The sequence below is a fragment of the Pelmatolapia mariae genome, linkage group LG8 (genome assembly GCF_036321145.2).
Source record: "Pelmatolapia mariae isolate MD_Pm_ZW linkage group LG8, Pm_UMD_F_2, whole genome shotgun sequence".
In the NCBI taxonomy this organism is placed as follows: domain Eukaryota; kingdom Metazoa; phylum Chordata; class Actinopteri; order Cichliformes; family Cichlidae; genus Pelmatolapia; species Pelmatolapia mariae.
In genome coordinates, this window is record NC_086234.1 from 19,671,403 (window position 1) to 19,685,130 (window position 13,728).

The window sequence follows — 13,728 nt, forward strand, 5'->3', positions numbered from 1 at the left end:
GAAAAAAGCTACAGCTTGTTCTCCAAAAAACAACTGAAGGCAAAAACCAGGGACACTGGAGAGTGTTGCAGGCACGGTGACGCACCAAAACAAATAGACTTGTGAGTTAACTGTGTTTTCCTGGAGGAGGTTATTTGTAAAACACTGTTTCAGTATATGGTGAGAGGAACTGGGCAATAGTGATTGTCATCTCTCTAATATTTAAAAGCTTCACACACACACACACACATCCTGTGGTCAGATGTGTTTGATTAGTTGTTGGTGACAAGTGTGAAAGGCATCTCCCTTCCCTGAGACACAGCACCCAGCAGCATGATATTTTGAACTCATGGAGCCTTTCATTTGTGGAATTGGCTACCACAGGGTCAAAAACACACATTATCATTTTGCCGTGGTCATGTCAATATTCTCACCTGAACCTGAAGTACATAACAGAGTAACCTCAATTACTTTTTAAATATAAGATCACATTCATCTACAGAGTAAAAACTGAACAAATGGCCCTCAGAAAGGTGGTGAATTAAGAGTTATTCATCTACTTTTGATTAACTATGTCTGATGGTCTGCGTGTGTTTTCTGAATGATACGTCTGTGCATCAAGTTGCTGTCAACTGGTAGTACCATGATGTGAGAGGGAGGGAGGAAGACAACAAGAGAGAGAGAGAAAAAAGAGAATAGGGAAGGAGAAGAGAGAGAAAGAGAGAGAGAGAGAGAGAGAGAGAGAGAGAGAGAGGGAGGGAGGCTGCAAATGGCAGCTTCTGTGACACCACAGGAAGGAGGGAGGGAGAGGGAGAGTGAGAAAGAAACAGTCAGAGGGAGAGAGCGTGTGCGCGAGAGAGGGAACAGCAGTCCAAACAGATCAGATTGCAAAAGATTGATAGAGAGAGCTGTTCTGTTAATAAGTAGTTTTATGGAAAATATGACAGGCAGACTAAATACAAATAAAAATTAAGGATGAACACCAGCTGAAGACAATGCCTCTGAAGATGGAGATACAAAAACCTGAATTTTCACTTGGATAGTTCTCGTTTTGCACCTGTTCTGCAAGTCCAGCGCTGACTGAGTAACGGCGGCTTGGGCCAAGGTTTCTGGTGCGATTCAGCCTCGTCAGAGCTCCGTTTCACCTGCGCTCGCAAAAGCACCTGAAAACGACAGAGAGAGAAAGAGAGAGAGAAATCAAAGAAGGATGAAGAAATTCAAAAGAAGCCTTATCCTTTTGCTGAAGACGAAGGAGTGGTTTTCTTCAGTATTAGATTAGCAACAAAGAAGGAGGAGTTGTAGTGGCAGATGGAGAGAATGCCTCAGTTTGGTTAACAGGGATACTGGGAGAGAAGATACCATCTTTTAGTTCTGCAACCTGGTGTAGGACAAGTAATCATAAAGGTAAGATATGGAGAGAAAACTTTCACCTGAACTTGGGGCCTGAATCTATTGTCGTTCTGTGTCAAATATCATTGCTCTGTGGCAGTGGAAATGGCAATTTCTACTTTTAAGAATTCCCAGCAGAACCAACCAGTTATTCTGCTGAAATTCAATCAAATAATCTGAAGTAGTTGTTATAAAATCCTTGAATTAGACTAAACCAAAGTCATGTGCATCTTTTCAAGCAAGGACATGTCCCCACGAACCCAGAACTCTCAATATGAGCAATGCCACGCAATGATACCTGACCTGATAAGTGTAAGCACCACAAATTGAACTAGTAGTTTAATTGTGTCATGTAAAATCCACAGAGCAGGTACTGTGTTATAGAGTATAGCTTAAATTAAGCACAAATTAACATAAATATAGTATTATAGTTTGTGTGGATTTTTCCACCAGAAACCTTTCATGCAGGCAGGGTTAATTAATTTAATTATGGCATCAGATTCTGGACTCGCCAAGAAGGCCTTCCCTGCTGATATCACAGCAGGATATCGACAAGCTTCCAGTTCGCACAGGGTTAAAACAAAAGTAATAAAAATAAGCTGGCATTTACTTTGATCCAAATCACCTATTATTATTCAGTACAATAGGAATGCAGAGCGAGAAAGCATTAAAATGAGGAATAAACATGGTTTAATCACGCACAGCAGAAACTCCGATTTACCAGTTTAGTCTACACACCAAACTGGTAAATGTGTTAACTTTGCGAGTTTCTGATCTGGGTTATTATACATCATGCTTATGCTTAGTCATGCTTATATGCTATTTATTATAGCTGTGCATATTTATAAAAATGGGTCAAATTAAACAGGCAATTTTAGCTTTTCACTTTCAAATATGGTTTGCATGTGGTAGCATAATTAATGGCATAAATTAAATGAATTAGTTTGTTTGTTTCAAAACACAAGAGGTTGTCAATCAACCGAAGCATAAATCCAGTCAACGTAAATAAATAATCTGCCTGCTTTACATTTAAATAACTCAATATTGTGGGAGTTGAGGACAGCAAGTATCAAGGGACCAGTGGGCTGTTTCAGGTGGTGCACTTTTCTGCCTGTGTATAAAGAAATCACTGATGTGCAGGTACAAAGGAGACACAGGATGAAGAGAATGAACATTATGCAATCCTGCCCGAGAGTTCAATGACCTCATCTCGCTTTTTATCTCGGCTTAGTTCAGTTTGACATAATGTACGAATAGTTTTGTATTAAAACTAATGTTGTCAGAGCTTTTTACCGTGATCAATAGACGTCACTTCATATTTGAAATTGCAGAGTCTGGGTTTAATATGGATGATTCAGCTTGTGAAAATGGGTACAAACAATTAAAATAAATTGCACAAGTAAAGATCAAAAAAGCCCAGAGTGAAGCTCACATGTGGGAACGATCAATCAGTGGAAACCAGGTGTTTGAACAGTGGAATAGCTACAGGTGCAGCTGTAAAAAACCACTAATGTTGTTCTACTTAATAAAGCAGCTGTTCTAACAATGTGTGAAGGCGACTCAGTAATTTATGTTACGTTTATCAGTCTTATAGTACAATTCAATGCACCGAGCACCTAAGATGGTTTTTCAGCACGGAGGATGACTTACATACAGAGTCCAGCCTCCGGTGTTGGTAACTGTTTATAGTTATACTATTTCTGTCTAGCAGTTAGTCACTGGTGCACCTGAAAACTCCCAAAAAATAAAAAATAAGATGTAAAGTTGTTTGCATAACATATTTCAGACAGCATCTCTCCATGTCGAGGTGGTGTCACTTTCTATAGTAAAATACTTGCGGGTCACTTGAGACGAGGCGGTTCCACATGGTGAGCTATAGGAAAATACAATGACACCTGAGCCTCGGCTCTTCCTTTACAATGGCCTTGGGAGGTGGGCTGGGATCATAGTTCCTCAGCAGCTCAGTTTTCTACAAGCTTGTCTTGAGATGAGGTGCCCTCTCCAAGTCCACTTCATTGTTGCCCCCCAATCCCTTCTTTTGTTTTGCACATCCAATTATTCATTCTATTCATCCTAATCAGCAGTCAAGCTTATTATCTCCCCCAGTCGCTCCTCTCAACTCCCTAAGAACACACACGATGGGCGAGGTCACAAAAAGGTTACACAAGAATTTTATTGAATTTGGTGCAAATCACTTTCTGTGCCCTGCCTTTTAAAGGAAAGATGTGTGCTCTTTGGTCAAAGATGTATTTCAGACTTGAAGTGCTTTAAACACAGGACAAAACAATATGCAAAAAAAAAATGCACTGCTAATAGCCTTCCTCTGAGATAATGTCATGCTGCATGTTGCGTAAGATTTACATTTTAATGCTGACTTGATATAGGAATTAAAAAAAGATAATAAAGGTGCAATAAAGATGATCCCAATTAAACAAGCAATATGTAGAACCTGTTGCAACTTCCAGACTGACTGGCATGATCCTCAACTAATGCAATATATATATGTGTGTGTGTGTGTGTGTGTGTGTGTGTGTGTGTGTGTGTGTGTGTGTGTGTGTGTGTGTGTAAATAACAAACGTAAGGTTGCTATTTTTAGCTGTGCTCTTCTGGGAGTGTAATGCAACGTTTGTCGAAAGCAAACATGTAAAAATAGCATATTTGTTTTCCTGACACGGAAGAATTTACCTAATTGGACAATTTAAAGACTTGCATGATGTAATTGGGCTAGAGATCAAGAGAACTTACACCTGAAAAGAGCGTGAATGAGAGCAGCACGTAGTGTGAGTGTTAGGCAGACGGTGGGACACCTGGGATTTGACATTGCACATGACTGAACTGTCTAGTCTTCAGGGCCCAAATCATGAAGGCAGACACACAACGGATGTGGCCAGGCGATAAAAGCTGTCTGCACCCAGAGGGACCTCAGTAAACTCCCATGGGTCAAACTTCTTAACCCTCAGGCTCGACATCCAGCTCAGTGGCCAGGTTATCTGCTGCCAGACAGTCATTTTACAGCTCTACTAATTGTGATCCATTTTATCCCACTCTGACATTTCTACACTTACAAGGTTTAAAATATCAACTTATCATGTGTCTACCTCATCATATTGTTGTAAGCTCAAGTTCTACCATATAATTAAGAATTATTATGCAATACTGGGCACCGTACCAGGAGAAAATCCTCTACCTACTTGTGTGCTGCAGCAAGAGAAGAGAATATGAACCTGCAGCACCCTCACAACATGATTAATAACCCTGGAAATTTTACAGAATGGGGCCAAATAAATAGAGCCCATCTTTATTAATCTCTTTATATAGCATCTGGAATTGCATGTCCATGGAATCAGTGGCACACATACCCTTAGGAGTTTAAATAAACAAGTACTACCCCATCCAGTCCCCTGGCAAAAGCAGCATGCTAAAAGGACAATGGCCTCAAAAGAAACAATGGAAGAATTATACTCATAGACTGTTTATACCACTTTGTAGGATTCCTTATTACTTAATGGCCTCTATTATGAGGTGTGATCAAAAACCTGATTAAACTTTGGCCAATCTCTTATCTAAAGCATCTTCTTGTGCTACTTATATTTTTAGATCTCTTCCTGGAAGTTCTTTTTGGATCACTTAGACAGGTTTCTATGATTTGACAACAGACCTCAAAATTGTATAGAGCAAACTTAAACTTGTCTTTCATGTCATTGTCTTCCATGACGCTGGTAGTATGTACCAGCGTCCCAATTCCGTAGTCTCGTGGCTACACTAGGGAAATGTTTGTTCACAACCTGGCTCAGTCGCTAGATGTGGCTGCACCTTCATCAAGCCTGAAAAACTGCAGTTTTGACACACTTGTGCCCATTGTAGAAGCACAAATTATTATGGCAACATAATGACACTTTCACTGAGAGATCTTTAAAAAAGAAAAAGAAAAAAGCAGCCAACCTCAAAATTGGCTCGAGGGTCTTACGATCCGCAAAATTTAAATCAGGTGAGGCTTTTGATTTTAATGGACCTGTTCTCATAACTTTTTGAACACTGCTCATTCAACAGGCATCCTCATTATATTAAAAAGAACAATTAGGAGCAGTGACTCATACAAGAGTTAATTTGTTCATTAAGTAATAATAAACATCTGGCAGGGTAAGGCCTCCACTGTGAACCTTCTTTATAATTTGCAAGAGAAAAGCAGAGGAAATGCTAGTTGACAGAAGTGGATGTGCTGTGAGGCCAGCTCCTCACTTACCCAGTCGACATCAAAAGACATGAGGGCCCTTGAGTGAGGACCATTGGATTTTGAGTTGTGAGGTTTAGAGAAAGGAAGATGGATACTACTACTACAGCTTGTACTAGGAAGTACAACAGAAACAATATTGCTACAATACTGAAAGTTGTTTATTGTTGTTGTTTATTTAATTCAGCATAGATTTGGGAGTCTACAAACTTAACAAAAGATGGACTCTAGCAAGACTGACTGCACTGATTAAGAGACACATGGACATAGAAACTAGTGATAAATTGAAATTTTACATAAGGTCAGTGTAGTTTTTTTTTTGTGTGTGTGTGTGTGTGTGTGTTTTTTAATAAAAGCATGTTTATTGCTGTGAAAAGTAATGATATGAAGTCCTGAAAAAACATTGTCATTCAGATAAATACATGCAAAGAACCAAGTCGTTGTAGGCTTAAATACACATTTCACTGTCATTTTCTGGACAAAAAAGTGGTTATACATGTATCATTTAAAAGCTTTAATAATGTATATCTAATTTCAAATACACAAATAAATAAACAGAAAGATGTTCAGGCATATTCTCCTCTTCTGATTTTTTTCTGCAGGTATTGGATTAATACACAAGGCTACCAACCATCCACCTAAATGACTCACTGACATGCAACTGAGCCAGTGATCAAGCTGTGAAGGGGCCTTGATCACACACTGGGACTCCAGGTCTGCCCTTCTACTCTAACCCTGCAGCTGGAGGTGCCGTCAGGAACATGAGCGTGGGAAGAATCAACCGCTACAGCATTGTGTCATCTGAAGAAGAGGGTCTGCGCCTCACTACCATGCATGGTATGAATGGATTTGGCAATGGCAAGATCCACACACGCCGCAAGTGCCGCAACCGCTTTGTGAAAAAGAATGGCCAGTGTAATGTGCAGTTTGCCAATATGGACGACAAGTCGCAGCGCTACATGGCCGACATCTTTACAACGTGTGTTGACATCCGCTGGCGATGGATGCTCGTAGTCTTTACTCTTGTGTTTGTTGTCTCTTGGCTGGCCTTTGGCTTAGCTTTTTGGGTTATAGCTTTGCTGCATGGAGATCTGGACAACCCAGCTGGAGATGACAACTTCACTCCATGCGTTCTACAGGTCAATGGATTTGTGGCAGCCTTTCTATTCTCCATTGAAACGCAGTCTACCATAGGTTATGGCTACCGCTGTGTGACTGAAGAGTGCCCAGTAGCTGTCTTTATGGTGGTCTTTCAGTCTATAGTTGGCTGCATCATTGACTGCTTCATGATTGGCGCCATCATGGCCAAGATGGCAAGGCCTAAGAAGCGAGCACAAACACTCTTGTTTAGCCACAATGCCGTCATTGCCATGCGGGATGGAAAGCTGTGTCTAATGTGGAGGGTAGGGAATCTGCGCAAGAGCCACATTGTTGAGGCCCACGTCAGAGCACAGCTCATCAAACCTCGGATAACTGACGAGGGGGAATACATCCCTCTAGACCAGATAGACATTAATGTGGGCTTTGACAAAGGCCTGGATAGGATTTTCTTGGTTTCACCTATCACTATTCTACATGAGATAGATGAGGAGAGCCCTCTTTTTGGGATCAGCAAACAGGACTTGGAGACCGCAGACTTTGAGATTGTTGTCATCTTGGAGGGAATGGTTGAAGCAACCGCCATGACCACCCAGGCTCGCAGCTCCTACTTGGCCTCAGAGATTCTTTGGGGACACCGGTTTGAGCCTGTGTTGTTTGAGGAGAAGAACCTGTACAAGGTGGATTACTCTCACTTTCACAAAACTTATGAGGTGCCGTCCACCCCCCGCTGCAGTGCCAAGGACATGGTGGAAAACAAGTACCTAGTCCCCAGCTCTAATTCTTTCTGCTATGAAAACGAGCTGGCCTTCCTTAATCGCGATGATGAGGAAGAGGATGTAGGTGGTGGAAGCAGAGCACTGGCGAACCTCAGTCCAGATCGAAATAGCCGACCTGAATTTGAACGCATACAGACCACCAGGGTCCTGGATCAAAGGTCATATCGTAGAGAATCGGAAATATGACCTCTACACTTTGACCTGAAGGTCAAATTTCAATAACTTTATTAAGGGTAAAAATGCAGAACAATGCAAAGTGCCATAGGAAAAGCTGACTACTGTGAAAGAGTGTAAAGGTGACAGGACAACAGTAAAAGGGACTTAATTGGAAGAAATGGGTAAAAGTGGGTGTATGCAGCTTGGCAAATTGTGGTAAAGTATGTCTACAAACAAGGAAAAAGCTAGAGGGATACCTTCTTCCTTTATGGAAACTTGAATCTTTTTTCACACGGTTATTTTGAGTTTAGAGTGTTAACTGATAGAGCATCAAAAACCTTTATGACAAAACCTTATAATCGAACCTTAGGTGTAAATACATTTATTAGATAAGTTATGTTTTGTGTGCAGTATCAGTTTCCAAAAACACTTTTAAAATTAAAAGTTGCTATTTCAAATTGTTCTTGAGATCAAAGATAATGTTGGAAGGCTTCTCTTAAGCTCTCTTCGAATTGCTGCGATTTGCTGGAATTGCATTCAGTGACACATTGAAAATTTGTGCACCGCAGCATTCAGATGCAATGAGCCATGATCAAACATCTGACCATGAGCCGCTAAGAACAACACAAGTCTACAACTTCATTCGAAACCCAAGCTAGGGACCCAGACAAGAATATAAAGGAAGGTGTTAAACAGAAATGAAACTGTATGGACTCCCTATTAATAATGACCTAATTCTTCTTACAAGCTAACAAACCATGATTTGGCTGCCTACAGATATGATGACATTTGCAAATACGGTTCAACTAAGAAGTCAAGTAAAACAAAACTTAATCAATGATTTTAGACAATCGTGCTACAGGTGGCAATATCAAAGTTTGTACTGATGAAATTAATAAATAAACAACCCTTAAAAATGCACACTGAAGTGCTCTTTTACATTTTCCACTTATGTGACAAGCAAAGATCACCTAAAACCTTTATGTTATCACTCTTCACTACTTTATCCTGAATTCTATCAAGACAAAACTGGTAAAAACTGACTACACTTAATGTTTTTTTTTAAATGGATCTATGCATATTAACCTATCAGGGGACAAGCATCCTATAGAGCGAAGTGTGTGAGATAAAATTATCTAAAGGCATTGGTTCAACCATTGCCCAATGCTTAAAAAAACCAAACTGAAATTAAAAAGGTATGGTGTCAATTTCCAAAGGTAACTGCTACTGAAGTTTATTTCACCAGAGTTAAATTAAATTTACAGTAAACTGACTGTCAAAAATGGATAAAGGAAGACTGCTTGATAGATTTATTTTGTCTGAGAGTGGGCCTATGATTAGGTTAAATCACAAATCTAAGATTTAGTTGTTTGTATCCTAAATGGACGAGCACCATAAAGTCTCCAGTATACCTGCCGCAATGGTTGCTTCGCTCTCTGCTGCAACCTCGTCTCACAGTCTCTTGTATTTAAACCCGCCAGTATGGCGCAGGAGCTGCTGCATTATTCTCTTGAATGATATTTGCCGCCACTCATACAATATCACCACATAAGCGCTGCTATAGGAGGAGAAGAAGTCAAAACCAGAAGCAAAGACTTTGTTGAGTGTTTTTTCCACAAACTCTCAAACCTTTCCTGCATCTCCCTCTGTATATCTGTATGTCTTTGAGCTTCTGTGGTGGAGTATCATTAAGATGGCGGTAAAAGCCGACACGCTCATACACTCGTGTCTTCACCCAAGCTGCAAGCAGCCACGGCGTCACATGTCAGGTTACAAAAATTAAGAGGTACACAACCAGCACAAGGTACATAACAGATGATGTGACATCAAAATCAGCGTGCGACACAGTGAGCATAATGACCCCATTAGGCAGATGAGTGTGTGTACAACACTTTGTGCTTTTAGATTAAGTTTAAAATACTCAAAATGTATAAACCAACTTTATAACTGCTCTGACATTTCTATTCAGTTTACATGAACAGTGGTTATATTTGACTACTGTTGTTATAATGTTACTAAGAGAGCTTATTGCGTTTCAAACTATACTTGGATTGTAGATTTACATGACAACATTTTATTGATGATACAACAAACTGATCCTACATTAAGCTGAAAAGTCAGATGTCCAACAGTAACACACACAAAAAAAGACAGTGTTCCCTTTTTTAATACTTGACTTTTGCTTTTAAAACAGTACATACTGTAGACAGCTAAATGCAGTTTAGCAATATGCTAATAAATGAGTTAAGACACTGGAGGGAGTTCAGAATAGAAGCAATAAACACTGAAGCACACTTTTTTAAAAATGCGCTTATTCATGTTCATTCACAGATAACAAGTAAAAGGTTTTGAGCAAGGATAAGGACCATAGAGGTATTTTTGTTTGTTTTTGGAGTTTTTTTGTATTTTACTTTTAATAAAACTTGTAATAGAAATAATTTCTCATGATTGATACCAAAGTAGTGGAGTGTAGCCTGGACTTAACTTGTTAAGTAATTGCTCCCACCTTAATCTTCCAAAACCAGTTCAGACGGAATGGGTAGATAGGCTCTAAGAAGGAGTTTGAGTCTCCAGTTTGCATATTAAAATCATTTCTAAAACTACATCAAAACATACAGTAGATATCTGTCAAATAAAAATCTAAAACCAAATCAAGTAATCTTTTATTTGTAGTTTGCTCTATAGAAAGTAGGTTAAAGTAAATATATAGAATTATTAAGCATGATAGCTTTTTTCTACGGCATGGACAATAAGATTTAAAAAAGAGCCCTTATTCTATACCATGCCAGTTTATCATCCAAACTTCAACATGTTCAGCATAAAGTTCAGCTTAATTATTACCTCAGTAAAATGTGTATTTCATGGTCCTATACAAAAAATTATGGCAAACATAAAAGACTCTATATGTGCAAAGAAGGAGATTTAGGTCTCATTCACACAGGCCTAGAGACCAGTTGGTGGCCACTGAGCAGCCACTGGTATCTAGGAAGAAATTTGTATTTTCTAACCGGTTATTGGTACGTGCGGGAGGCTGTTGGCTGTCGTTGGGTGAAATTGGTCACAAAGAAGTATACGGTGCTGCATTTAAAATCTCCTTGCAATTGCTTCAGTCACAAGCAGATTGCCTTTGTTGTCTGTAGTTTGCATGCTGTCTGCCAACAATCGCCGACTACTTGCCAAGCAGAAAATAAAAAGTGCGAACTTCGATCCAAATTGGCAAACACATAACATTTGGCTTCAAATTAAAAGTACCTTCAAAGGTAATTGCTCTCTCTTGCAACCTGTCAGCAACCAAGGCTATCTGCTAACAAAACAATCACAATAAGGGCGGGTAGAGTACCCTCTTTATGACCGATTTCACCTGGCAATAGCTAGGAACCTCCTGCAACCCTCAATAACTGGTTAGGAAACACCAGTTTCTCTAGCAACCAGTGGTTGCCAAGGGTCACCAGCTACTGTCTGTGCCTGTTTGGCTGAGGCCTTAACTGATTTAAAGAAATAGGAAATAGAAAAGAGGAACCATAAAATGGTTGTTATGCTGGTCACAATGACTAATGTTTTCAGTTAAGTTGTCATACGTGTGAGTCTAAGATACTTCTTGGCTTTATGTTGCTTTCTTGTAGGATGTAGTGAAACATAAATAGATTTTTTGAGGCTTATAAATGAAGCATCCTTTACCTACCTTGAACATTCATATGTTCATTACCTTCTGGGAAGGTTTTGCACACTGATGTGTGAAGCCTCTGCACCTACTCACGAAACTTTAGTGATTAAAAAAAGGTGAAGGGTCTACAGCTTCCACGCTGCGTTAAAGAGATTCAATAAATTCAATTTCTACTGAATATTTTTTTTCAAAGATTGTTTTTAATTTTCATGTTGCCCACCTGAGCCCTTAAAAAAGAAGCACACACTAAAGTTTTAGCTAAATAAGACATTTATAGTATAAAAAGAACAATGATCATAAAAGTGATAATAAGGAGCAGCCAGGATGAACAACCTGCTTATTTTTATACAAAGTTGTTGTTGTTGTTTTTTTTTTTATAGAATACAACAATCAATATTTATCTGTTTTTACCAGAGCACTACGATAGAAATCACACTGAGAGGCTAAAATGTAATTCTTGTCTTAGTTTTCAAATTTTCACTTTCTGTTGTTTCCTTTCTGCACAGAAGTTAATGATTAAACAGGTATTTCTCTTAAAGGGATGATTGGAAAAACCTTTGACCTCTGTAGAAGTCTTCCTATGTCCAGCAAAATGTCTACTGGGCTTTTTATTTTAATTCAAAGTCATTAAAATATTCAATTAAAAAAAAAGTGAATTTTTTTCATCTCTTTTGTTTCTACATCCCTACCAAGTGTGGACTGTGATGTATTGAAATGTACAGTCCAATTCAAACCTAGAGTTTCCTCAAGCATGCTTTCACATGAGGTAATACATCACCACGAGGGGCGTGTGAAGAAGAGAGATCAAGCTTCGTGTCACCACAGTCAGATAACTTCCTGGGCTTGGGCCAATTATTCAAGAAGGCTCATCAATTAACCACTGTGACACACAAACAACTATCGGGGCCAGAGGCCTTTTGGCCCTGGAGAATTGAGCAGGAGGCCTGCAGCTGACTTTTTCATATCAATATGGCAAAAACACATGAGAGATTAATGTTACTTTGCTACAAGAAAATAAAAAGAAACCTTGCTGTTTTTCACAGAAGACAAATTGATATAACACAGTAGACAAAGTACACATGTTAATAAGAAGATGGATAATAGTTTCAGGATCTTGGTTTTGTGCATGCTGACTTGTCATGACTTAAGTTTTTCTTTTAAGTTTAAGGCCTTCCACTGTTGATTAAAGCCCAAACAACACTGAATAAGTTTATCACTGCTATTTGAAAGGAAAAAATCTGAATTATCTAAAGCGATTTATTTTGTGGGGATCCTTAAATTTTTTCCATCCATCTTCTTCGATATCCAATTAAAGGTTGGGGGCTGGGGATGGAGCCATCGCAGCTGTCATTGGGTTAAAGGAAGGTACAGCCTTGACATACAAAATAACTAGGCTAAGTAACAAAGTCATTATAAGATAATATCAGTCAATGTTGTTGCCCAAGTACATGTAAGAGTATTTTATTGTTTGTATAAAACATTTGAAATTGGGAATACAGGTTTCATAAACAATATTGTGCAACTGTTAACAGTTGCATTGCTGGTGGTTAGTGGATTGACATAATTCTTCAGAGCTATCACAAAGATCGCCTCCTAACAAGACACACAGAGTGTGCAAAGCGGAAGCTAAAAATACAATAGTGGTATTCTGACAACAGCAGGTACACTGAAAGAAAACGTGTCTGATACTGTATATTCATGTATATAAAAAGTACAATTTCTATCGCAGAGCTAACATAAAGAGTAAACTGAACTAATATTTGACAGGTAATGAATATTTACCTGTAATTTGGATGAGATCTGTGGCTATAAGTTGGGGTGACTAAGTCACACACATTGAGGTCCAGTTATAGGGTTAACGTTGCTGACCGCTGGTTGTGCTGAGATCAGGCATTGGGCCTCAGCACTAACTGACACCGGGATCACAGAGGCTTTTGCCAACTTTGATTATATAACATGGACTAGGGAGTGTATGTTGTGCTTTGCATTGCTTAGTATCAGAAATACATAGAAAATGTGAAACTTTACTTAAAGTGATAAACTGTAACAGGGGTCGTGGAAGCCAGTTAAACTTAACACTGAAAATGAGCCGTCTTTAGAGGGCTGAGATGTCAAACTGGTGTACTTCCTCAGTAGGATTAGACATCAAGAGGTCCTGGATAATTAAGGGCATGTCAGGATAAAATGTAGCCTACTGGGACAGAGAGACTCCGACTTCAGTTTTAATTATCCTGAGCAACTGAAATCCCATTGAATTCTTGCTATGCTAAGTATTTTGTGGCCTCCGTTTATCCACCCTAACAAATTGCTCAAATTTCTCAAGTAAATTTTGCTCTCACTTATTTAGTCATATATAAACACATATGACAATGTATCATGAGACCAAAATTATTAGCTAAAAGTAATTTTCCAAATCAGTATATTAATTACAG

The 13,728-nt window shown here is 39.0% G+C and overlaps 1 protein-coding gene across 1 annotated transcript; it reads left to right on the top strand.

Annotated features, from left to right (window-relative positions):
- Nucleotides 1–832: 832 nt before the first annotated feature.
- On the top strand, nucleotides 833–11,908 carry kcnj12a (potassium inwardly rectifying channel subfamily J member 12a). Its single transcript, XM_063481438.1, has 2 exons — nucleotides 833–1,383; nucleotides 6,202–11,908. Exon 2 carries the CDS (start codon nucleotides 6,361–6,363, stop codon nucleotides 7,660–7,662), a length of 1,302 nt encoding a protein of 433 aa, XP_063337508.1. The 5' UTR covers nucleotides 833–1,383; nucleotides 6,202–6,360; the 3' UTR covers nucleotides 7,663–11,908.
- Nucleotides 11,909–13,728: the final 1,820 nt, after the last annotated feature.

Bases quoted from the DNA above. Each gene is read 5' to 3' on its own strand.
- kcnj12a (XM_063481438.1), top strand. From the start codon at position 6,361: ATGAGCGTGGGAAGAATCAACCGCTACAGCATTGTGTCATCTGAAGAA.